General features: G+C 41.4%; 5 protein-coding genes across 5 annotated transcripts in view; 2 read left to right on the forward strand and 3 right to left on the reverse strand.

The window, feature by feature from the left end:
- LOC130391291 (trypsin-2-like) overlaps window positions 1–24,480 on the reverse strand; it is a 229,205-nt gene that overhangs the window by 185,893 nt on the left and 18,832 nt on the right. The window lies entirely within an intron of this gene.
- mrpl17 (mitochondrial ribosomal protein L17) lies at window positions 1,273–2,819 on the forward strand. The gene is made up of 3 exons (XM_056601360.1): window positions 1,273–1,640; window positions 2,157–2,225; window positions 2,326–2,819. Exons 1-3 carry the CDS (start codon window positions 1,467–1,469, stop codon window positions 2,578–2,580), a joined length of 498 nt encoding a protein of 165 aa, XP_056457335.1. The 5' UTR covers window positions 1,273–1,466; the 3' UTR covers window positions 2,581–2,819.
- Window positions 2,823–5,350, reverse strand: LOC130391293 (trypsin-1-like). Its single transcript, XM_056601353.1, has 6 exons — window positions 5,277–5,350; window positions 4,687–4,837; window positions 4,211–4,461; window positions 3,869–4,005; window positions 3,150–3,251; window positions 2,823–3,039 (listed from the first exon to the last, which is right to left on the reverse strand). The coding sequence occupies exons 1-6, from the start codon at window positions 5,314–5,316 to the stop codon at window positions 2,992–2,994; spliced, it is 729 nt and encodes a 242-aa protein (XP_056457328.1). The 5' UTR covers window positions 5,317–5,350; the 3' UTR covers window positions 2,823–2,991.
- LOC130391294 (trypsin-10-like) lies at window positions 7,439–9,514 on the reverse strand. Its single transcript, XM_056601355.1, has 6 exons — window positions 9,475–9,514; window positions 9,198–9,348; window positions 8,740–8,990; window positions 8,131–8,267; window positions 7,890–7,991; window positions 7,439–7,598 (listed from the first exon to the last, which is right to left on the reverse strand). Exons 1-6 carry the CDS (start codon window positions 9,512–9,514, stop codon window positions 7,551–7,553), a joined length of 729 nt encoding a protein of 242 aa, XP_056457330.1. The 3' UTR covers window positions 7,439–7,550.
- LOC130391295 (trypsin-10-like) lies at window positions 15,370–16,985 on the forward strand. Its single transcript, XM_056601356.1, has 6 exons — window positions 15,370–15,430; window positions 15,561–15,708; window positions 15,912–16,162; window positions 16,382–16,518; window positions 16,624–16,725; window positions 16,849–16,985. Exons 1-6 carry the CDS (start codon window positions 15,391–15,393, stop codon window positions 16,894–16,896), a joined length of 726 nt encoding a protein of 241 aa, XP_056457331.1. The 5' UTR covers window positions 15,370–15,390; the 3' UTR covers window positions 16,897–16,985.

A 24,480-nucleotide genomic window follows, 5' to 3' on the forward strand; every position in this document is an offset into this window, starting at 1 on the left:
CTAATCTGAACTGGAACCCTCCTCTACAGTTTTATCAACGTTTATCTTGCTATAACGTCAAGAGTGTCTTAGAATGTTAAAACTGTGTTGTGTTATTCGTAAGAGTATGGTAAAAGATATAAAAGTGTATGTGAACACTGAATATTCGACAAAGCCCTATAGTGGTTTCCTGGTTGTGTGGGATATCATCATATTTGGCATGACTGCCATTCATTTCCTCTTGCTTGTGGTTGTGTTTACCATGACGAAGAAATAGGTGACTGGGGAATGGACGCCTTGAGAAATGGTTCCAAAAGGCTGAGGCTACTGCTTCAACACATGTGTTAACGGTGTACAAGTACATGCACGCACATGCAGGGTGAAGGATGAGTAGGGCCTGTGTATGCATGACGGAGACCAGCACAGCGGCTCTGAGTAAATGGGTTATGAGCACATCAATGAAGCACTCTTCATATTCATTTTAATGGTGTCATGAGAATTCTATATATGCTGTACATACACATTTTTGGCAAACTAATAAAGACAATGTTGGTTTTATTAGACACCTTTGTTGGATGTGGCTTGTGTCTGAATGTTTGTGAAACATTATCAATACGAATTTGTCCAATCCGATAAGCTTTTTATCTGTAAATTCGTATTCAGTCTACTCCTATACTAACCGTTAAGACTTAATTAAAATGAAACTGATTTAGCCTTAGTTTAATTTCACAACTGGCCAAAAAACAGTCCCTTAAGCATAATCACTAATAGGAATCCATCGCACTGTTATACTGGCTGCCGCTTACAGAGAGTTGCATTAAATAGATTTCCCAAAGTGCATTAACCATGAGATGTATTTGTTGTTAAAACGGCAACTCTCTTTTTGTTAAATATAGTTTTTAGATGTAGTCTTAGCCCTAGATGTAGTTTTATATACTGTACAACTAGATGGAACTTTAATAATCCCAAATGTTGGTGTCATGTAAATTTGGCAGAACGTACAGGACAGTAATATAAATCTATAGAAAATACAGCAACTTCAAGTGACTCATACAATGAAAATGTAGAATACTGGCCTATATTTGTTTACAAAATGATGAGCAATGTAAAATAATAATGTATCATTACAGACAGTTAATATTCTACACTATTAACCTATTCACTCATTCGCTCACTATTAAAGTATGCTAAATTATTGAACATAATAAATATATTCTAATAGAGAGTAAATGATTGTGATGCATATTGAAGAGTGTCAAAGTCCAAAGCGGAACTTTGTATGTTTTCCATGAACAAGTCGGACATTTCAAACAGTGCACACGTTGCGCATGTACGCTTTCGACCCCGGAAATGTGCCCTGACTTTATTAGGGGTCGTTTTAGCAACACAGATTATTATTATACTAAGATATAATATATACGTTTCAGGTAAAGCTCCCATAGTTGTCTTTTGTTGTGTGCCTCCTTGTAGGCTGCCAAACGAACAACATGCGTCTCACGTTACAGTTGTTAATATCTCATGGGCGAGTTGCGCGGAGAATCGGTCTCGGACCCGAGTCCAGAATCAACATACTGAGGAATATTCTTACTGGACTGGTCCGCCACGAGAGGATAGAGACCACCACGGGACGGGCTGATGAAGTCCGATTCTATGCGGAAAAGGTAAGACATTGCTGCTGTATCCGAGTTGTTTTACCTTCATCTGTGTGACAGGCTACCTGGACTACGATAGGAAAACTATTGTTGTCTGTGTATTACTCAGACAATTAGCCGTTTCTATGGTTTACTATTCTTCTCTGTGGGTCCCTGAAATTCTTTATTTGGTGCCCCAAATTTGTGTTATGTATTTTTTATAATTAATTTCATTCATTTGCATGTCATTTATGGGATGGTAAGCTATATGGGTTAGGCGTCTTGCTCAGGGATGCATACAGGAAGACTGCAGAGATTTGGATTTTTAGGTTTGGTTTGGAGTCAAACACCAGACTATCCTGTATAGTTGGTTATGCAGTCTAGAGTTATATATAGAAGAGTGTATGCTGTCGGGAAATTGCAAAGATAATGGTTTGAGGAGTATAAAGTTGCAATTGTTTCACATTGTTGAGAAGAACATTTGGATTTTAACTAGATCCTCCCTGTATCTTAACCTTTTGTTCTTAATGTATCTTTGTGTCCTAGTTGATCGACTACGCTAAAAAAGGAGACACAGATGAGAAAGCAATGAAAATGGCCAGTTTCTGGCTAACGGTATGTAGATCGAAAATATCAGTAATATAATACTAAGTTACATGCATTGTGTACCCTTACTTGTTGTCTCTCTAACTCACTCACTTTCTCACTCATCCAGGAGAAGGATCTGGTCCCTAAGCTGTTCAAGGTCCTCGCTCCCAGGTTTGAGACCCAGTCGAAGGACTACACCCGCATGGCACGTCTCCCCGCCAGGATGAACTTGGATCGAGCCAAGATGGCCGTCCTGGAGTACAAAGGAAACCCCTACCCTCCTCTGAGTCCCATCAGAAAGGAGAATGAACTGACCCTCATCAACCAGCTGCTCAAAGCGTACAGGGAAGAGAGGTCACAGCTGTTTGCAGCCAAAGCCTAAGACCTTAACGCCCCCTACGTACCTGCCATTAATATTCAGGATCAGAGCTAACTCCGCTGAAGTTCCATGAGGTTGTCGGTTTTCTGGTCTGATTTAGTAAACCTGGGAGGACTTTCTGGTCTTTCCATAATTCACACAGATGCTACCGGGGCCGCTGAAGCTGGGACATGACTATATTTGTCATTTCAATTACCAAACCTTTACATGTGTTCAAATAAACGTTTGTATTTAATTATTAATACTGTTATCAGTTTATCATTGTTCTGACTTACCGGTGTCGACTTTACGCATAAGAATATTGTTGCATAAGTCCAAAGAAAAAACACCATATGTTAACCTTTTTATATGAACATTTATTATTAACGGATACATTGTCTTCAAACGGTTGGTTTTGTAAAGCAGGTGTAAGTCCTAGTAGGTGGCCATGGTGGACTGCAGCCAGTCGGTAAAGATGCACGTCTATGTAGGGAGAAAAGTCAACTCTATGAGTGAGAAAAGCACAGGAATATGTATCTTTTTAAGTCTTATCCTAAAGTAATCTCTGAAAGGATTAGGCTAGGTGTTTCTACCTTGGCATAGACTCCAGGGTGGTTCTTCTCAGCACAGCCGAAGCCCCAGGACACCACCCCCTGCAGTTCACCATCACACACCACTGGGCCGCCAGAGTCCCCCTGAGCGCAGCAGGGACAGCACAGGTTCAGAAAAAGATAGCCTGGTTGGTGGTGGATAAGCTCATATTGGGAAAAGTATTTTTTATATCTTCAGGAAGGTTACTGAACGCTGGAGTCACATAACTTTTAGATCAATAGCACCATTTTGACATTCAATTGAAACCAATCTAAGTTGTCTAATATGTCGACAAAAAAACTTTACGTTGTGATGAAGCAATGCATTAATTCAAATATAAACATACAGGCAGCTCAGACCAAAGATATGTCTATTGTCTAAATGTCAAAAAAATTGCATATCAGTCTGGAACTTCTGAAATCCAAGGGGCGTTATCAACTGAAACCAACCAATATGAAGCAATTGAATAGACTTACCACCAATCAGCAATTAAACATGTGACACATCAGGGGGAGCCATCTTGGTTATTAATGAAATTGCCTCAACAGAGCCTCTGATCAGAGGTACATCGAACCTATTGGCCTAACCCGAGCCAGGCCTGCCGGAAATCGATCTGAACAGGAGGGGGGCTAAACGCATATTCCGGAGCAAATAGAACATGGTTTTGTGTAGCCTGGTTGCCAGGCTACAAAACACCCACTCAAACAAAACTGTGAATCACCTGGCAAGAGTCCTTGCCCCCCTCCACGTATCCAGCACAGAACATGGCGTCGGTGAGCATGCTGGGGTAGGAGTTGTCACAGACCTCCCTGGAGAGGATGGGGACATTCACACACTGCAGACGGTTGCTGTCGGCCGCTGTAGCACAAAAACAAAGCAATAACTATGTAGTTAAAAGTGTCACTACTGCAATCAATAATACAGGTCAGTATAGTGAAAAGCCACGCGAAAAGGCTCTTTAGTTTAATCCCTAGTGTCTGCAACACAGTGGGTGCAGCCCGCTCTGGTGTTCAAAGCTACTTTGTTCAACCCTCCAATGTCCTAAATAGTGCAGTGTACCCACCAGAGTCCATGGTGACCCCCCACCCTGACACGGTGCACATGGTCCCAGCCGGGGCACAGCTGGTGGGCAGGGCCACAGCCTTGACGTACTGGTTGAGGGTAGCGGGTTGGCTGAGCTTGATCAGCATGATGTCGTTGTTGACCAGCCAGGACTCGTAGTTTGGGTGAGGGATCACGAGGGACGCGGAGATGATCTGCTCGTTGCCGTCCATGAACCAACGGTTGTGGTCCCCGAGGACGATGTCCATTTTGCTGTTGTGGTGGAAAGACAAAGAACATGACGGGAGCAAGTAACTGAATCTGCATCAGATTCTGTCTATTGGACGTTGGTAATGTCTGGAGCTTTGGTTGAACATTCCTTCCATACTTTCCCATCCTGCAAAATGTTTAAATATTTTTTAATTACCATATGCATAATTCTGTATTAATTCCAAAATCGATAATGATGCTGAAATGGTAATGATGTAAGTGACTCACGACTTGAAGCAGTGAGCAGCAGAGACAACCCACTCCTGGTTGACCAGGGAGCCTCCGCAGAAGTGGTATCCAGAGTTCAGAGACACCTGATGGGGCTGGGAGTGTGGAACACACTCCTTTCCTCCCACAATCTTATCATCTTCGGTGGCAACTACGAACACAGAAATGATTGAAAAAATCGGCCACATCCAAGCCCTTGGATTGGGAAGTAAAGGCTGCATCGGTGCATTAGGTGGAGACACATTTTGCAGAGGTTGCCAAATTTGCAAGCCAATACTGGGCAGGATTTCAAAAAGAAGTGGCAGTAGGGATACAGCTTTTAGTTGTACACACTTTTTCCAATATTGCACATTTATCTCAAAGAAGAACACTTGTGTGCCAAAAAGTCTTTCAGCGCCGAAGGTTGATTCTATCCACAAAAAGTCTTAAATCAAGGCTAAAGCTGAACAAAGTAAACTTGGCAAGAGGAACATTTTCTATATAATAAGAGATATGGAATTTGAACAATGTATTGGAATTAAGTTGCCGTCCTAGATGTGTCCTAGATACCAGCCAAGTAGCATATTAGTTAGTACTGTACAGAGACTCACAGGCAGCTCCCAAGAGCAGAACAAATACCAGAGACCTCATGCCTGGAAGATGAAGATTAAGATGGGAGGAGGAGGATTTGGCAAAACCTACTTATGGAATGTTCACCCCCTGCCAACCGCTATGACACACCCCTGATTATGTTTTGTCAAATCAAGACCAAGGGGAATATTGATGTGATTGGGAATCAATCAGAAATGACCTTAAAACAAACTGATTGTGACCTGAAATCAAGGGTTTCATTACAGGTAGTAGTAGTTCTTTGTTATTTATGCAGTATATCGTGTGCTTCATGGTGTCATATTGAGGCAAAGGGCAGTAGGCCTCGTGTGGCATGTGCTGTAATCTACATTGGGACTTGGACCTTGGCTCTCACACAGGTGGATGCTTTCTCACTGTCTGGAAACATACAGCATGTGGCTTTATTTGAGCCAGATAAAGCGTACATTTTTCTATGTGTAAACAATGTATAGTCATTTCTGATATGGTTTTGGTGTATCTGATGACTGTAGCTTACCTAAAATACAAATTATAGCAAGACTACTAGTCAAAACACTTTCCTGTGTTTCATGCCATTTAATGGGACGACATATGTGGAACATTGACATGTTTCTCCCGTAATATAAACTCTTATAATTGCAATGAACAATTGCACGGTTGACACATCCTAACATTTTTCATTCCCTGCATATTGTTTACATTTTAGGATACATGATTTTGGATATTTTATGGAATTATAGCAGTGCAGCCCTTTCCTGCATTTTACATTCCCCTCTCACTTATTTGCACACATTTGCACACCTCAATAAATTCATGGTGATAAGATGCCAATGATGATCATCATAATTGTTAACATTATTATAGTGTTAAATTTTGTCTGCTGCTCAATGTTTCAAAATCCTGGATAGCTTCAGTGATTGACAGAAAGATGAGCAAGATTATGATGTTATTTTTGAATATCTAATAAATGTTAAAGGTATCAAATGTAACATTTCCCATTCAAATATCAAAAAAACAACTAGACCATTGTTATTTATTTTGTTGAGTAGTGTACTAACATTATCCCAAATATTTCCAACAATGTTCAAATCCGGTGATATCCGGTGAAATTCTCAAGGTCACGGTCCGTCACATAAGGTGAGGATGCTGTCAATGGTGTCCTATCCCCTTAACCCTCACAATGCCCTGTAAACCTGTAATCCAGTAGAGACAAGTTTTTTTATTGATATGATAATTCAATATCAATCTAGCTTACTACAATGTGCTTTCATTAGTTGTTCATCTCAGCCACCATCTAATGCAGTGTTTTCCATACAAGGGTCCTAGAAGTGAAACCCTTTTGGTCCCGGACGTCAAAATCAACCGCTGGCCAGACGAAGCTCCACACATCTTCATCAAAACCGTGGCATTATACTTCAGGTGTCCTAGAACCCTCTCTAAGACGCTTAAATAGCCAGTGAAGATGAGCACGCTCCATTCTTTGGCCTAAAGATCCTATGTATTTAGAGGATGGTATTCCAGGTTCAAAAACTGTTTTAATCTTGTGTAAAATAGTGTCACTAATGGCAGTTCAGATGGGGGGGATATTATTGGTGGGTGTGCATTCTTTCTATGTTTTGGAGACTGTTTTTTCAGGTTGTTTCCCTGTTTGATAAAAAAGTCACTATTTCAGATATTTGATATCCAAAACGAAACTATTGCGATACAACTGCACATCATTATGTACTCAAAAGCAACCTTCATTCCCGTACAGCAGTGCAAATAAACATTGGCTTGTAGCGCCGACTGCAGCCAAGATAAAAGATCAATACTTATAACAGATGGCGATACTTATAGGTCTATGGATGTTTCAGAACTATGGAGCAAATAGTCGTTTCAGAAAATGGTGCTGAATTCCAAAACAAAACGTACAGGCCACAACGTGTTCAAGCTGATAAGAAGCGGACAACATTAGACATATTTGCAGTAGTATGATAAAGCAGTTCATAATCTAATTTTTTTAAATACATATACAAAACAAAAACCTACATATTTCTAAAGGCCGAAGAGGCTGCTCAATTGTTTTATCTAAATCCTGGTATCTGATTTTCCACCTTCTGAATATGAAGTCAAACGTCCGCTTGAAAAATACAAACAAACACAACCAAACTGATGAAGAATGATGAATTTATTAACAAGTATTTATTTCAAATATCAAGCATGGTTTTGGTATAGTAATTGTGTTTTTGAGGTAGAATGGTCTATTATAGATGGATGGAAACACTGTGTGGTCAAACTTAATAGTTTCTCATGGTGTGTTCCAGCCAGTCGCTCAACTGACAAACCTAAAGATGGAGAAAAAAACATGAACAATTTCTGTCGATTTCAATGTGTCAACTTAGCTTTTTATAGACTTGTCAGTTCAAGCCAGGAGTGTCTTGAATGGAGATTAGTATTTGTTTGTATCAATTCGATGTATGCCTCTTACTGGCAAACCTAAAGATCGGGACTAAAACCTGAAGAATCCAACCATCATCATTAACATACCAATTACAAATCTTTTTGTCTTGAGAGTTGAAGTGAGTTCAAGCTCATGAACCAAGACTGGGAGTCAGAATTGTGACTGAGGGACTTACTTTGGCGTAGACTCCAGGATAATCCCTCTCCGCACACCCATAGCCCCAGGACACGACCCCCTGCAGCTCGCCATCACACACCAGTGGCCCCCCGGAGTCTCCCTGCAAGGGGAGCACAGAATCACACATCACTCCTGTCAACATGATCGAATTAAACGCATGGAGGAAGGGTGTCTTGAAAACATGCGATGTAATTCATTTTTGGATATGCAGGGAGCCTTGTGGTCAGTGAGGACAGTACCTGGCAGGAGTCCTTGCCTCCCTCCAGGTAGCCAGCGCAGAACATGGACTGGGTGATCATGCCAGGGTAGGAGTTGTCACAGTCTTCTCCGGAGAGGATGGGCAGGTCCAGACACTGCAGCTTGTCGCTGTCATCGGCTAAACACAACAGAACCGATCGCGGTATTGATGAGGGTGTTGCAATCCCCATGGAAAGGTTGTGTTGTAGGAATCCATTTGAGAGACACCTTACTTAACCCCCTCTGCTCATTAATGACTATGCTTTCTTTTTTTTTGGATCAATAACTAAATTAAATCATAACTACTGTAGATGAACTGAACCTGCCATATCAAAACCATTAGGATCAGGGATGATTTAAAAATGTTTTGCCTGTATGCATAATGTATGTCAATTATGGTGCCCATTGCACTCCTGATCACCCGCGTTCCTTCTCAGGATTTCATAATTGCTATTTTAGGGGGGCCGTCTGGGGGGCTAGGGTTAAGGGGGTGTCATGAAGATATGACCTGTTAAGTCCTTTGAGACTCTACACGCGCTTTGGATCCATACAAATACAAATTGAATTGAATTGGTTCCCAGAACCTTAAAGAAGCATGAACATCAACTCACTGGAGCTCATGGTGTCTCCCCAACCAGACACGGTGCACATGGTCCCAGCGGCAGCGCAGGCCGCGGGCAGGGCCACAGGCTGCACGTACTGGTTCAGCGTGGCGGGCGTCCTCAGCTTGATCAGCATGACGTCGTTGTCGATGTTGTAGGAGCTGTAGTCGGGGTGACGGATGACGCGGGAGGACGAGATGAACTGCTCGGTTCCCTCGGTGACCCTGATGTGGTGCTCGCCCAGACGCACCTCAATACGGCTGGAATGAGAGAGAGGGAGAGATGAAGAGGGGGAGGTATATACAGTGGGACAAAAGTCATCTAAAATGTGATCTCAAAAATCAAACTGGATTTGATGTTGTGATTGCTCTTAGACTTCTGCTTATACATTTTTTATGTACAGTCAGCTCTATCCTAATGAAATCTAAACCGGTGAATCAGCCTTCGTAGGTTTTGAATACACTCACGATTTGTAGCAGTGAGCAGCAGACACCACCCAGTCCTTGCTGACCAGGGAGCCTCCACAGAAGTGGTAGCCAGAGTTCAGAGACACCTGGTGGGCCTGGGAGTGCTTCTGACACTCATACCCTCCGACGATCTTGTCCTCCTCAATTGCAACTGTTCACATTTGGGACAAAAAGGCTAGAAGATGAGTTTTGAGTTGAGTACAGTATGGAAGAATATCATGAGCATCTGACATTTGGATACATTCAGTCAGTGTAGTATTGTGAGTATTTTACTTACAAGCCACTCCAATGAGCACAGCTAGGATTAGGGATCTCATGGTTACTGTGGATGAGCATAGCCAAGACCCTTACCCTGGCTTTATAGGACAAGTGTCACCTCTGACCCCCCTACAGACCCTCCCCATGGGCTGAATTCACCAATCATAACCCTCAGAGGAAATTGGTTCTTGCTCTACAAATAATATTGGAAATTCAAAGGGTTTTCAAAACAAATGTAGTCAAAATTATGTTTTTTCTGAATGTTTTTGCCAAGATAATGGTAGCTCACTACTCTTGTGATGTTGTTTTATATGAAGGCACACAGATAATTAACATGGACCATTTGTTCTAGTGACCGAATATCCTTGCTTCAATAAAGAGTCCCAAATCGATAAAATATTGCTAATTTTCAGAATTTCTTTGGTGCATAGATATGGCATGGTTTAATATGGTTATTATGAAGGGTAGAATCTGGGTATTTTTGTCTTTTTGTACTGGTTTGAGAACAATAAGTGTATAATGTTTTTAGTGTGAATAACAAAGGACGGGGCCTGTAGTTACCAGGTCCATACTATAACCTGAAGTATCTTACCTTGACCCGGCCAAAAGTGGGCCCCTCGAGTCAGCAGTACAGATGGGTCACTTCACACGGTCACACACTGTAAACACACTGTAAACACTGTCTACTGGCATACCCTGCAATAGACCTTGGAAAATCATGCTTAAAGGTTTTTCTAAGGGTGGATGTTGCTGTACAACTGCAATTATACATAATAATAAACCCCAAACCTTGAAAAAACATTCTTGATTAATGTAAGCAAGTCCGTTATTATTATAATTATGATGATGATGAAGATGATGATGATGATGATGATGATGATGATGATGATGATGATGATGATGATGATGATTTTGACTAAACTAGTCTAACGAACACTTTAATTCTACCATGTAAATGTGTTGACACATATTATGGGATTCATTAAAACAAATCATGTTCCCAATTGAATAAAACACCAAGACAACTTACTGTCTCACTTTCATTTGTATATTTAAATAAAACAACTCAAGGTGGTTTTTCATCCACCATTTCACAGTTGAGTCCTTAATTGACCCCATGCTGTCTCCATTGGCTTACCTTCGAATAAAGGTTTTGCAGCACCCAGTCACACACGCACGCACACACGCACGCACGCACGCACGCACGCACGCACGCACGCACGCACGCACGCACGCACGCACGCACGCACGCACGCACGCACGCACGCACGCACACACACACACACACACACACACACACACACACACACACACACACACACACGCACACAGATACTCATGCATACATGCAAAATTAAAGAGAATTTGAGTGTAATCTCACGGCTAGTCTGACATTTTGATAATTAGAAAATGGGAAATGCTAATTATCTTATCACTTGGGAATAATCCTCAAATTTGAACTGCATACAAATACAACCCAGTCCTCGGCAGTTACCGACGGTATAAGAAATTAGTAAAATATGAGTTGAACAATTCTTTAAACGAAGTGCACTGAGTTCAAGCCTCTGAAATAGTTAAAAAAACATTTGCCTTATTATTATTATAATTAATATTCTTATTATTATCATTATTATTATTCTTATTCTTATTATTATTATTATTATTATTATTATTATTATTATTATTATTATTATTATTATTATTATTATTATTATTATTATCATACCTCTGCTTCAACTAATCTTTAATTATATTAAGCTATTTTCCTGACCTTTACGTTGGAATATTCTTAACTTCTTTAATAGGGATTTTGACAGAACGTAAAGTGCAGCTGTGTAAAATATATAATAGCATATTGCACCGTCAAACACTTTTTTCATTACTGAAAGTTTCTACATTACTAGTTTCTTGGCACGTATTAAAGAGTTAGCCTTGAGTTGAGGGTTCATAATATATCTCTTTTAGAAACAGAGGTTTTTAGATTAGGAATTCACCAACTGGCCGGGCTGGCCCCTTCACATCCGGCTGCATGACAGCTAGAGCAATAGTCCCGAATATCTTTTTATATTTTATTGGGTGCTGTGTTTGGTTATTTCCTGACCAATCAGACATCATCAGTGCCGCTCTATCAATGGTCATAAATCAACTTTCGGCTCCTTATTGATTGTTGAGCAATCATGAGCTCCCTGGTCTTCCTTCTGCTCATTGGAGTGGCCTGTGAGTGTGCAGATTATGAAATATTGAAATGGCAATTTTCTTTTCATTGATTTTACCACTTCACTGCATCATTCACATTTTCACTGCCCATTTCAGCGAAACACAACGTCTCTGTCCTGCGTCGGTTTTCAGTCACCACAGTGGATGCCTGGATCGTGGTAGGGTCTGAGTGGGTTGCTGGGACCCCCCCCCCCCCACACCAGGTGTCTCTGAACATCTGATACCACTTCTGAGAATCCTCCCTTGTCAACCCAGACTTGGTGGTTTCTGCTGCTCACTGCTACCTGTTGTGAGCAACCCCCCTCTCAGCACACACATACACACACACACTCCACATTTCAGTTTGTATCCTTGTAAGGTGTGTGAAACCATCAACTTCACATGCTGGGGGTCTATTGATTCTAAGCCCCCTCGTTTGCTTTCCTGCGGCCGCTTCCAGGGGACGGAGGTAACTGAGCAGTTCATCTCCTCCTCCTTTGTCCATCACCCCGGCACTGACCCCCGAGGCGATGGGCAGCGGTGTCATGCTGGTCACGCTGAGCCAGCCCGCCACCCTGAACCAGTAGGTGCAGCCCGGGGCCTTGTGCCCACCATGGCCGCTCTCCCGCTGGGACCGTGTGTGCCGTGTTTTGCCGGGGGAACACCATGACACCGTCATGTCACCTTCAATGTGTGACTCCGTAAACACACACCGACCGACTATTCAGACCTTTCTTGCTGTACAGTGACTGACGTGGACATGCCCCAGGGTCTGGACCTGCCCATCCTTATCCGACCTGGACGGGAAGAACTCCTGCCCTGGCATGAGCACCAACACTGTGTTGTGCCCGGGGGTGACTGGAGGGAGGCGGGTACTCCTGCCAGCTAATCCTCTTAATGCCACCCAGAAACACCAACAAAGAAACCAACAGGTCCTGCTTCAAAGCCATGGAGGGCAGATTATGTTTATCAGGTAAGGGATGACTATGTGTTAGGGTCCGTTTCAATGATAAGCCAAGGCCCATATACACACACACACACACACCAGCGCCCACAAGCATTGCATGTGTGACATTGTGTACATGGAAAACAAATCGCAGACACAAGAGCTAAAAGCTTCTGATCTTCTAAATGACTTGTAATAGCAGAGTAAAGTGCCGCGCTCTTTCTGCTTCATGCACAGCAGCGCTATTTCCATTGTTTTCTTCATAAACAAACACCATGCTCTTTTATACTTACGCTAATGGATTGAAGAGGATGAATCAGTCTCGTCTCCCCTGTGGCTGTTGAAGGCCTGATTTAATTAAAACAAATGACACCACTGACATTTATAGATATTATCTGTTGGGCTCCTGGGAGCCTGCCGGCCCAGGGGTGTGACCGATGAGCCACAGAGGACGGTGTCCTGGGGGCTGTGGATGTGCTGAGAAGGACCACCCTGGTGTCCTCGCCGGGGTAAATGCTGTGACGCGGCAAGACAGTTAAAGAGGATCCCTGGGAATTTTAAACTGTCAGAACATGGATCAGAGGTTCTTTGAGTTCCTTGGGAGCGTCAATGTGTTTCAGTGGCCAGCATGGCCAGCTATTAATGGGTCAAGGCATTAAAATCTGTCCTGCGGTCCACAACCACATATTTCAGGTCTAATGCAAATGGGGTGTTTTATTTTCTGCTTTACGGTTTTTTATGTATTCATAAATTCACCAAAAATGGAAACAATCATTGCCCCTGCTGTTAGATTATTCAGCTGTATTATTTACAAATGAAAATTATGCCTTTACTCATTAAACTGATGAAATGTTCAATATTATTGTCAAGATTTGCATAATTAGTTCAAGAATCGATTATCTAACATGATCAAATCGAGGTGGCATCCGTCAGAGATAAGATGGACTTGTAGTATTGAACAATTAAATATATATCCTATAGTATAGAATATTCAAATATATACACACCCTGACACGCACACACACACACACACACACACACACACACACACACACACACACACACACACACACACACACACACACACACACACACACACACACACACACACACACACACACACACACACACACACACACACACACACGCATGCAAACACAGACACACAAACACATACTGAAGGAACTCCGAGATAAGATACCAGTATTCTGCATAAATCTGTTTTCCTCACCCAGCAAAAAACACTAATTCAACTTTGCAGCGCTGCATTAAAACGGAACTGACTCTTGTTGTGGATTAAATAAAGAATGTAGTCAAATTACTTTCATACTAAATGCAGACTAAATGCAGTTTTGTTTTAGTTATCTGACCGGACAATGCTGCATGTCTGACTAATTCTAACGGGCCTGAGTAGCTGAGTGTGGTGAACAAGAGCCAGACATATTCATTCACAACTTAGACTTACTCTGAGCTTGTCTCGTGTCATTGGGTGTCTGTACCCCAGCAAAGTTTTTTGGTCTTTTACCAAAGCCTCCAGGTGTAGGATGCATATTGGGCATTCAGCATAATCAGTATCAGATACAATACAGATATCAGATACAATACAGATACCTTCATGGATGTAGAATTATTTTATTTGTGTTTAGTAGTATGAACACACACACACACACACACACACACACACACACACACACACACACACACACACACACACACACACACACACACACACACACACACACACACACACACACACACACAGACACAGACACACACACACACACACACACACACACACACACACACACACACACACACACACACACACACACACACACACACACACACACACACACACACACACAGACAAACACACAGACTAGTTACTAAATCGATATAACTAGTAGCTTTATTTTTATTTGTAATTCATTTGTTTTTTGAGTTAGCAGGGAAGTGTACTTTGATTTGTAGTAACTGGGTAGGGTAATACATTAAAACAAATTACATAAAAACAATTACATGAAGTACAATTGCAGCACAGAAAGGTCCTGCATCCCTTAAGCAAAGACATGCAATGAAGGAAAGCTGTAGAGAACTTCATAAAGTGTAAATCGTTAGAAGTGATGATCAGCCTTACAGGGCAGTGAGTGAAAGGTCCACGTGTACTTTCAAAGCATTTTTTGATGAGAACTGTACAGCTGTGCGGATTCCACAAATAGAGTTGTTGCCAGATAAAGCCATAATTAACTAGTCAACTGAACCTAACTTTCGCTTTCCTATAATAAAACTAAAATATTTTATCTTCTATTAATTAATTCTATTTTTATCAGTTTTAATGAGTAAACTTACTCAACGTTATATTTTTCAAGGATTACAGAAGCTATAAAAATTATATTACTTTGAACTGTTGTGTCCCATTGGTAATATATATATGGGTAAAAGTTGTATCATAATGACATGATAAAATGAGAATAACAAAGTGCTAATCTTAAAGTTAATAACCATTTACTTTCTGGATTGAATTTGCTCACAAACACAAGCAGAGCAAACGAAACTATGTTACTTTCAGGTTAGCTCAAAGTTCTGGGATGTAAGCAACTGCTGTATTTTGGCAAGTAATTCCAAGTATAAGCTAATTCGGGGAGCAAATGTTAATATCTTAGAGCAAATGCAGATCATTGGCTCATGACTGACCAATGAGATGGACAGGAGGGTGGGGGCAGATCTCCAGTTCGTTGGTATAAAAGCTTCAGGTAAATGCTCATACTTCATGAGCCTGATCACAAAGCAACCATGAAGTCTCTTATCTTCGTTCTGCTCCTCGGAGCTGTCTGTGAGTTTCCCACACAAACGAAAGGCCTTCGACTACAGATGCTGTCATAGGCAGCAGCTGATCTTCAAAAATGATGACCATGAGTATGTTTCAGCCTGGATTAATGTTGTGTTTTGTGTTTCCCTTCTAGTCGCTGAGGAGGACAAGATCGTCGGAGGGTATGAGTGTACGAAGCACTCCCAGGCCCACCAGGTGTCCCTGAACTCTGGATACCACTTCTGTGGAGGCTCCCTGGTCAGCAAGGACTGGGTGGTGTCTGCTGCTCACTGCTACAAGTCGTGAGTTCAAAACCTTCCAAGGCTGATTCACCGGCTGGGATTTCATTAGGATAGAGCGGACTCTAACTCAAAATTAAAGACAGAAAACCCGAAACAATCACTGCATCAAATCCAGTTTGACATTGCTGCAGTTCATTGCCCATGTTCCGCACAATCTCTCTCTTCAATTTTCTCTATCACTTTCTCCCTCTCTCTCATTCCAGCCGTATTGAGGTGCGTCTGGGCGAGCACCACATCAGGGTCAACGAGGGAACCGAGCAGTTCATCTCCTCCTCCAGCGTCATCCGTCACCCCAGCTACAGCTCCTACAACATCAACAACGACATCATGCTGATCAAGCTGAGCAAGCCCGCCACCCTGAACCAGTATGTGCAGCCTGTGGCCCTTCCCACCGAATGTGCTGCTGATGGCACCATGTGCACAGTGTCTGGCTGGGGAAACACCATGAGCTCCGGTGAGTAGTTAGTCCGCTGGTCTTGATCCTAGTCTAGGGGGCTGCTGGGATGTTTAAGATGAGAGCAACTTCTTTAAAAAGAATGCCAGAAAGGCAAGTTAGGTGTCACAGCAGCATAATAAGGACAAGTCAAAATATATATTATCGATAGAACACAAACAAAATAAGAAATGCGAAGAGCAAAGCATATTCTCATTCTCTTCTTCCTCCATATTCTAGTTGATGACGGGGACAAGCTTCAGTGCCTGAACCTGCCCATCCTCTCCCACGCCGACTGTGACAACTCCTACCCTGGCATGATCACCCAGTCCATGTTCTGCGCTGGCTACCTGGAGGGAGGCAAGGACTCCTGCCAGGTACGTTCATCTGCAGGAACACAACTCACTGCTCATCTGGCCTTGCTTGGTTCTCGCAGAGGGTTGGGTAAGATGTAAGTGCTCATATCTGTTTGTGTCTTGCAGGGAGACTCCGGTGGCCCCGTGGTGTGCAACGGTGTGCTGCAGGGTGTTGTGTCCTGGGGATACGGATGTGCCGAGAGGGACCACCCCGGTGTCTACGCCAAGGTACAGACGTGGTTATTAACTTTAATGTATTTTATTATATTATGTGGTTTCCAGGTTTTGAGATGACATTCTAACGTCAAGGTCTTTGGCTAACTCCTGTGTATTTTATTTCATCTCTCCCAGGTCTGCGTTCTCTCGGGCTGGGTTCTCGATACCATGGCAAGTTATTAAATGATCCTCTTCAGATTCCTGTAGCAGCTTCACATCAGGCTGTTAATGCAGAAAATGAATATGATCAATAAAGTTTAAAAGAGAAATCATACAAGTCTCTCTCTCTTTTTATATCTAAGTTGTTAGTTTCCTTCATTATGAGATGGTTCTACAATCGGGCTTGCAATCTTTGGGTAGAAGGGCTTCTGTTCACTGTATGGACAGTGATGGGGAAACAAACTTTCAACTGGTTGATAACCAATTTATGTCTATTTCAGCAGTTACATTTTAGTTTCTTGTGACACCAGAGAGAAAAAGGCAACACACAATTACAATTATTATAAAAATAGATGGATATATTTCCTAAATTGTATCAAGATGCCGTTGCATCTTCAGACTCTATACTCATCACTGGAGGTACTGCTACAAGGCCCTTTAGAATTATCGGCTCCCACCGACCTTCTTAGGCCGTGTTCACATTTAGCGTTTTTTCTAATAGGGAAAAGTTGAGCCGACAGTTTTTTCAAAGAAAAAAAGCTGGCAGGGTTTTTTGTCCTAAAAGCGCCGAGAGGGTTTTTTTCTATCGCCTTGCAACTAACCCATTCTAGACCCGACGTTACTCGCATACTACGTTTCCAGGCTATAGCCCATTAGAAATGTCGGAGATCGCGACGAGTTCTGTTATCAAAACTATTGACCACTCCACACCGGCACTTTCCCGAGTGATTTGTCCGCCGTTGTTTCTTGTTTTGACAGTTGAGAGTTTCCCTTGTGACGAAGTGTCAATGTTCCGCTTGTGATTGGTCAGTTGCCCAAAAGACACCTGACCTCGGCCGCTTTCTTCCTGAAAGTTTAACTTTTTCCAACGCTCCGTAAGGCAGAAAAAAACGCTGGGATAGGTGTCACGCCGTGACTTTTTTAAAAAACGCTCTGCTCCATAGGAATATAATGTAAAACAAGCGCTGGCTGACTTAAAAAAACGCGAGATGTAAACACGGCCTTACACTGCAAATAATCGGCTTTAAAAAATAAGAAAAAAAGGAAATAAAATTACTTATATTACTACAAATAAGCAAAATGATCTTCCAACAGAACAGGAAAATTTGAAGTTAGTATGTTTAGACTAAAACAAGTAGGGTTAGGGTTAGGACAATGTGCTTAAATAAGGCTCATGCTAGTGCCATCATCTTCAAATCAGATTTTATATAAGTAAACATCTTAAAGTCAGCACAGCCACACTTAAAACAGGTACATTTGTCTGGATAAGTAGAAAAAATGTAAGAATAACTTTCTTAATATATTGGAAAATGTGCTTATATTCAGCATATGCTAGTATTATCAGCTCCAAACAAGGTTTTCTGATAGGCAACATATCTTAAAAACGGTACAACACTGAAATGAAGTACATTTGTCTAGATAAGGAGAAAAATTTAAGAATATTTTTTTCTAATACGTAGAAAAATTTACTTAAATTTAGTATCCAATGCCACTGCAAAATTCTTGAAATAAGACAAATTCCCTGCCACACAAAATACACCATATTTTAAAAATGTAATCCTATATGCAATAATAGAACAACTAAATGTGATTTCATGTGGTACTTAACAAATACATGAATCTAAATCCATGTATTTATTGTCTTCAAAGACAAACAAGACTTCTTTTAAAAACAATAAAAGCCTGAACTAACTATTAAAGGAGAAATCCGGCGAGTGTTCATTTATAGATCTCAGTTTCGAGGTCATCAAGAACTGTTGGTACGAAAACCCTATGCAGGATCGTCCATTTCTTCGCTGTTTTCTTGGTTTGCGCACACACTTTTCTATACACAGCGCCCCCTACAGCTTCGTAGTAGATATTTTACAACACTGTCGTAACAACTCGTAGACGACCCTTCCAATTCTACGCTAGCCATGTGCATTTGTTTTCAAAGAAGCCGGCGAATGCGTGGAGCCATGTCCGAAGTAGATGTTCATCAAGTGTAGACAAGGTTATACATTTTTTAAATGGTGTATTTTTATTGCAATAAACATAAATCCATCCTTTTTTATAGTGGACGGGGAGAATTATATCCTAGATTATAATTGTTTTATCTTTGGTTGAACAGAACAATCAGTGTAAGAGTGTTGGCCAACATAATACATAACGATAGCACCGACAGTCGCCTCTTGGGTCCCTTATCAGTCGATTGATCCTGCATGATGAATGCAACAATTGCATTCATCATGCACACGATGCATTTCGCTGCTAAAACAAACAAAAAAAATATTCCCTCAAATTGTTTTACTTTCAAAATATTGGCCAAAATGGATATCTTTTTTATTTGGGCTGCTTCTAGGACATTTTGGGTGGATTTTGACTGGTATGTGGGCAGCACGATTTTTGCAGGACCTGGCAACCCTGCGCTGTTGCCCGAGTTGCTGAAATGCTCCGGAACAGATCTGGATCCACCATGGCCAAAAGACTCCCCCCCCCCCCCACACCCCCTTAAATAAATACTATGGCAGAATAAAGAATAAATTCATGCATTATCATTCAACTTGAACATGTGTTTTTACAGTATAGAGTGGTGGAGGGGTGACGTATGTTGGCCAACCCGGAAGTGAGCGTCGCCCTGGGTTCCCTTGACAAAAAGCCAACGGGTTTTTCCATTGGATTTTGGATTATTGCAGAAATATTAGCATCTTTGAAGCACCTCCTCAAAAACTGAAAATAAATAAAAATAACCGTGCTCCAAAGAACGAAATGTAAACCAATGCATTCTGAATGGGAGTGGTTCTCCGATTTTTCCATGCTACACAGAACGAAATGTAAACCCATGCAAATAAAGACTTCATGGTCATATAAATTTAAATATCAAGTCCTGAGTGTGTAGGGTGGTATTCTATTTTTTTCCACGGGGCTGCATCCAGTCACTTGACTGTCATGGTTGCTATGGTGGTTGCTATCAACCGCCCCCTCTAATCCTTACATGGCTCTAAAAACCACACAGCAAAGGAGCTGCCGTCAATTGTGTTGTTTTTGTCGTAAACTAGGGTCCGATGGTTAAAAAATAGACAGATATTCCAAGGTATCCTTAAAAGGCAGCTTGGTTCTTTTTATTTTCTGCAGTTAAGACTTCTTCTATAACCTATTTGGTGTAGGTGTAGATGATGCAAAACTCTTCCTTTTAGACACAATGTATAAACATTTAGAAAAGCCTGGATCTCATGCTAGATTGTTATTTGCAGACTTTTCTTCTGCTTTCAATAAGATGCAGCCACATATTTTAATTGAGAGACTAGCTGCTGAGTTTGAGTTACCCCATCAGATACTGTTGTTGCTTTTAAACTTCTTAACAGACAGAACTCAGAGGGTCTCTGTAAATGGACACTTGTCCCAGGCCATTACATCGAATACTGGTTCACCTCAAGGGTGCGTACTCTCACCCCTGTTGTTCATTTTGTACACAGATTGCTGTAGGTCCTCTCAACAGGGAAGTTATCTAGCTAAATTCTCAGAAGACACTGCGTTGCTGTCCCTTTTCCAAGGTCCACATTGCAGCCATGGCCTTGCTTTGACATCGTTTGTTAATTGGTGTGATAACAACTTCTTAGATCTAAATGTAGAAAAAACAAAGGAGCTAGTCATAGATTTTAGGAAAGTGAAGGGAGCGCTCAAACCAAGTGTCATCCATGGGGAGGAAGTCCAACTTGTAGACACCTACAAATATCTAGGCACAGTATTTGATAACCAGCTTAAATTTCATACAAATACTGAGGTAATTGTTAAAAAGGGACAACAAAGAGTTCACCTGTTGAGAATGCTGAACTCTTTCAGTGTCTCTAAAGTTATTTTGAGAATTTTTTACCAATCTTTCATTGAGAGTCTTTTAACTTTTTCATTCATATGCTGGACTAAAACTCTGTCAGTGAAGGACATGAATAGTTTAAATAAAATTGTGAAGATCTGCTCTAAGATCACTGGCATCCAGCTCATGGGCATAAGTTCATTGTGGAACAAACAAGCAGTCCAGAAAGCTAAATGCATTATCAGTCAGCCTGACCATGTCCTCAGTAAAGAATTTAAACTAATGCCTTCAGGGCGGCGCTACTGTTCAATCAGGACAAGAAAAATGAGGTACTCCCACTCTTTTATCCCTGCAACCATCAGGTTACTAAATGATGACAAAAGTCAGGAGTAGGTGGAGAGCACACCAGTGTTGCTGGGTGTTTCCGGGGGCAGGGTGGTTGTTACTGACAGTTTGAAATGAATTGTGAGTTAAATGTGTGTGTTGGACTGCCTTTGATATATGTTTTTTGTCTATCTCCTATTGCTATTTATTGTATTTATTAAGTAATTTATTATGTGAGACGGGAAACTGTGAACGAAATTGCCCATTTTGGGATAAATAAAGTTTTTATAATCTAATCTAATCTAATCTAATCTACTTTTGACAGCAAAACACCAAGCTTATTGATTTAACGAGGCAGGGTTATTTGAAACAATTTATTAAATAAATATTTGTGAGAGGTCATTCCTCCTTAGTTTGCTTCCTATTTATGTCTAGTGTACACTCCTACTGTCCACAAGCATCCCCCCCCCTCCCCATATGGATTTGGAGAATTACGGCCACGTCCCAGTGGTGGAGGTATCATATATATGAAAGAGGGCATTCAATTATACTACAATGATCAATAAGGAGGCCGAAGCCCTAAAGGAAGTGATGCAGGTGACTGAGTTGAGAACATTTAAGTAAACTGTACCTTGGGGTCTCTTATAGGGGGTCTCAAAGGACGCATACGCTTCAACCTGTGGCTCCAGCCCAACAGGAAATGACTCAGCAAGTGCTCCATCTCGTTGCACCTCACCCAGCGGCTCGCTTGCAAGATTTTGGCCTGAAGTTCTACACCCTAGCCATCCAACATGCATATCTGAGAATCAGGCCTCTCTTCAATAATGACAAAAAGTTATGAGAGAAATACACATTAACTTTTTGTTATCTCATAAGCGGCGTGGTGCCGGCTCCTTTTGACCCCATACTTCAAAAACGTGGCCACAGGCCAGCTGTGTCTACACACCTTAAGCCACAAATGTACACCTCCATCCCACAAAAAATGGGGACTAGAAACTAACCTCGGTCTTATGTACATTTACTGTACTGTTGGAGGTCACGCCCCTTTTCCAGCCTTTTCGAGATAGCTAGGGATGCTAAAATGTTTAAATACATTTCCAGGGGCCCCGAGAACGACATATCCGACATTTGGATTTCTAGCCCCTAGAGAAAAAAAGTTTTCCCAAATGGAGTGTCATTTGGACAAAGCCCCTCAGAAGTGTTGCCTGCAAGACCTAATGGTTCATAATGTTGTGGAAAAACAGTTTTTGAGATAGGAAGGTCCTACCGCCCCGGAAATTAGAATACCTTATTCTAGGGCCTAACTGGGACCCCCGCACCGAAACTTGGCCCGGTCGGACCCCGAGGGCAGGAAGGGGGGGCCTGCCCTCGGGGTCCGACCGGGCCAAGTTTCGGGCAGGAAGGGCCCCCCCCTATTTTTTTTGTTGTTTTAGCAGCGAAATGCATCGTGCGTGTGTCTGTGTGTGTGTGTGTGTGTGTGTGTGTGTGTGTGTGTGTGTGTGTGTGTGTGTGTGTGTGTGTGTGTGTGTGTGTGTGTGTGTGTAACACGCTATTTTATGTTGAAATGCGGCGTAATCCAGTGTTCACGAAAACGTACACTGTCAACGTATGCTTTTGGCGACAGGGTTGGCTCTCAGATATAAATGTTTCTAAGAAGATGATATCTTTAAAAGTTACATAAAGTAACGGTTGAATAACACAAACGCAGGAAACACGTGAGCTGCTAGTTTAGCGAAAGCAGCGTCCCTAGCAACCTGACGTCGTTGAAAAATGCGAGCGAGCCGATAAAATCTTCCTAATAACTATAAATCTAAAGATCAGACACAATCACTGATTGAAGATTATGCAAATAAAAAGTATATTTCTCGCTAGAAATGTTATTAGAAACACGTTTAACGGTGAATCGGTCCTAAAATATTGCATTTCCCATTCAGATAATAAAGGTTAATAAAGATCATCGACACATTCACTGGCTGAAGATTATGCAAGGAAAATGTACATTTCTCGTTAGAAATGTCATTAGAAACACGTTAATGGTGAATCTGTCCTAAAATATTGCATTTCCCATTCAGATAATAAAGATTAATATAGGCTACGCAACAATTTCACCAAGTGCTAGGAGAACTTGGTGCTATTCCTCCATTCATTTCGAATGGAGAAGAAAGCGTGTTCAGGGTCACGCTTTGGTCAGGCAAAGCGTGACCCTGAACACGCCTTGCGATGTGGACCAACGTATCTATTTCACGCCTTGGCGTGATACCGGGTTGGGTCTTGATGCATAATATTTCAATAGCAGATGAAAATGTTTTATTTATTTTTGGTATTCCAGATGTGTTTTGGATTTGTGTTTGCACTGAATCTTTGTGCAATATTGGTTCTTTCTTTGAGGTTATTAGCATCTGTTTGACTAATTACTTCTCTGTACTGTATTTCAGCTGGGCATATGTAATTGCTGTGCTGTGTTGTAAGGTTGACAATAAAAAAAGGATTTCCGTTCAATTGTTATCTTTTTCTAAATGTTAAGCGATTAAAAGGATAATATGCTTAAAATAAGAAATACTGACTATGACCAAGCAGTTTTATATTTAAGTGTTGATGTAACACCTTTAGTATTATGGTTATTTTTATTATTTATTATGAGCATGAACTTGCTCATAACCAGTATTAAAATCTCAATCATAAGTCACAATACCTTATTATGATTATTAAGAGAAATACTTCTTAAAACAAGTGAAATGCTCTTGCACAAAAACTGCATGGTAGGAAGAATCAACTTGGCAGACAAAAAACAAGATCATTTTGCCTATATTTAAGATTACTAATCTTAGTTAGATTTTTATTTTTGCAGTGTATGCCTGACCTCCAAGTCAGGGATGTGGGTCAAACCCTGCATCAATCAGCCAAATGAGCTGTAATAGCCAGAAACAGAGTACAGTTGAATGGCATGGTTGGAGGTTACCTCTTTGAATGAAAACCCATTGACATCAGCTTCAAATCAGGCATAGTGGAGTCATGGCAAGTCAAGTAATTTCGTTGCTCTGTAACATGTGCAATGACAACAAATAAAATCCTATCCTATCCTATCCTATGGTTGAACTCCAGAGAGCTTTCCTGGCAATAAACTGTTGGTTGAGTCATCCTGAGACGGATCCATAGCATTCAGATCGAGTTTGATGGTTGGAAACCCAAGAAAAGCGTCCCACTGAGAAAATTACACCACATCCTCCTCAGAGTGTGCCGTCAGTGTGCTGCAGAAGGCATTATAGGTGTAACACAAACAATTCAAAATCCAGATAATATACCAAAACCATCACTAAGGCTGGGTAATCGAGTTAAGTTAATGTCTGCACACGTGTTTGGTGGAGATTTGGAAGTCCAGCAAGCCTGTAAGATCCTGCTATAGGATCGGCTTGCATTGGTTTGAGCCCAGGAAGGTTAATGAAAATGTCCTGAAAAATAACTGTATGTAATAAGCTCAAAAGACAGGTAAC

This window comes from Gadus chalcogrammus, chromosome 11 (assembly GCF_026213295.1).
Source record: "Gadus chalcogrammus isolate NIFS_2021 chromosome 11, NIFS_Gcha_1.0, whole genome shotgun sequence".
NCBI lineage: Eukaryota > Metazoa > Chordata > Actinopteri > Gadiformes > Gadidae > Gadus > Gadus chalcogrammus.